This window comes from Perkinsus marinus (assembly GCF_000006405.1).
Source record: "Perkinsus marinus ATCC 50983 genomic scaffold scf_1104296934492, whole genome shotgun sequence".
Lineage (NCBI taxonomy): Eukaryota > Perkinsozoa > Perkinsida > Perkinsidae > Perkinsus > Perkinsus marinus.
In genome coordinates, this window is record NW_003214763.1 from 1 (window position 1) to 813 (window position 813).

Sequence of the window (813 nt, forward strand, 5' to 3'; positions counted from 1 at the left end):
CCTTTCTGCACCCCCTCGAGAACTTCATTCGCAGTTTTGAACTTCTCCAAAAGTCCCTCCGTTGCACAAATTTCCACCACTTTCGAGTTTTCATGAGTTTCAGCCATAGTTTTTCGCCATTTCTGATCAACGCTCCTAAACCTATTGCTCTCGCTCGGCAACTGCTTCACAATGTCCTCAGAATCAAAAATCGGCTGCAAATACATCCACGCCCTTTGCAACTTCAGCCACTCGTCCAAAGTCTCCGAAACTCTCATCAGTTTTTCAGCCCAGGCATCAATCTCCTCCTCGAAGACTTTTTTATACAACGAGAACTGCATCGCCTGCACCGTAACAATATGTTCATCCAACATATTCAAGGCCTCCTCACTTCCCTTCAGAATATACGTTCCCGTACTCCTATACTCATCTTCAACATCGAAATACACATTTTCCCACTCCCCCTTCATCACCTCCAGTTGCCTCTCCAACGCCCACTCCTTCCCGGCTCTGTCACCAACCTCAGCCACCTCCTCCGGAAATCTGTCGATTCCCTTACTCAACAACGCCTCCAACGTGAAGGGTCTCATCGTCGGCCCCACAGTGCGCCCAATTTTATCAGAAATCATTTTCCAATGACGATCGCGCATCCCTCCATTTCGCAACCCCACAACCACAGGCACGTACGGCTTGAACTCCTCCAACTCTTCCTTGATTTGCTCTGCTATAGCACACACTGAATCCAGTTTTGGATCCTCTTTCAGTTTGCGTATCGTCTTGAACATTAATTTAATACCACCGTTAACTTCATTTTCGCAATACCTAAAACGAACA

The 813-nt window shown here is 47.0% G+C and overlaps 1 protein-coding gene across 1 annotated transcript; it reads right to left on the reverse strand.

Annotated features, from left to right (window-relative positions):
• Nucleotides 1-11: 11 nt before the first annotated feature.
• On the reverse strand, nt 12-764 carry Pmar_PMAR005493 (axonemal dynein heavy chain, putative; the record flags this gene model as incomplete). The annotated part of the gene is made up of 1 exon (XM_002784848.1): nt 12-764. A coding segment is annotated over one exon (753 nt), but the record flags the coding sequence as incomplete, so codon positions are not given.
• Nucleotides 765-813: the final 49 nt, after the last annotated feature.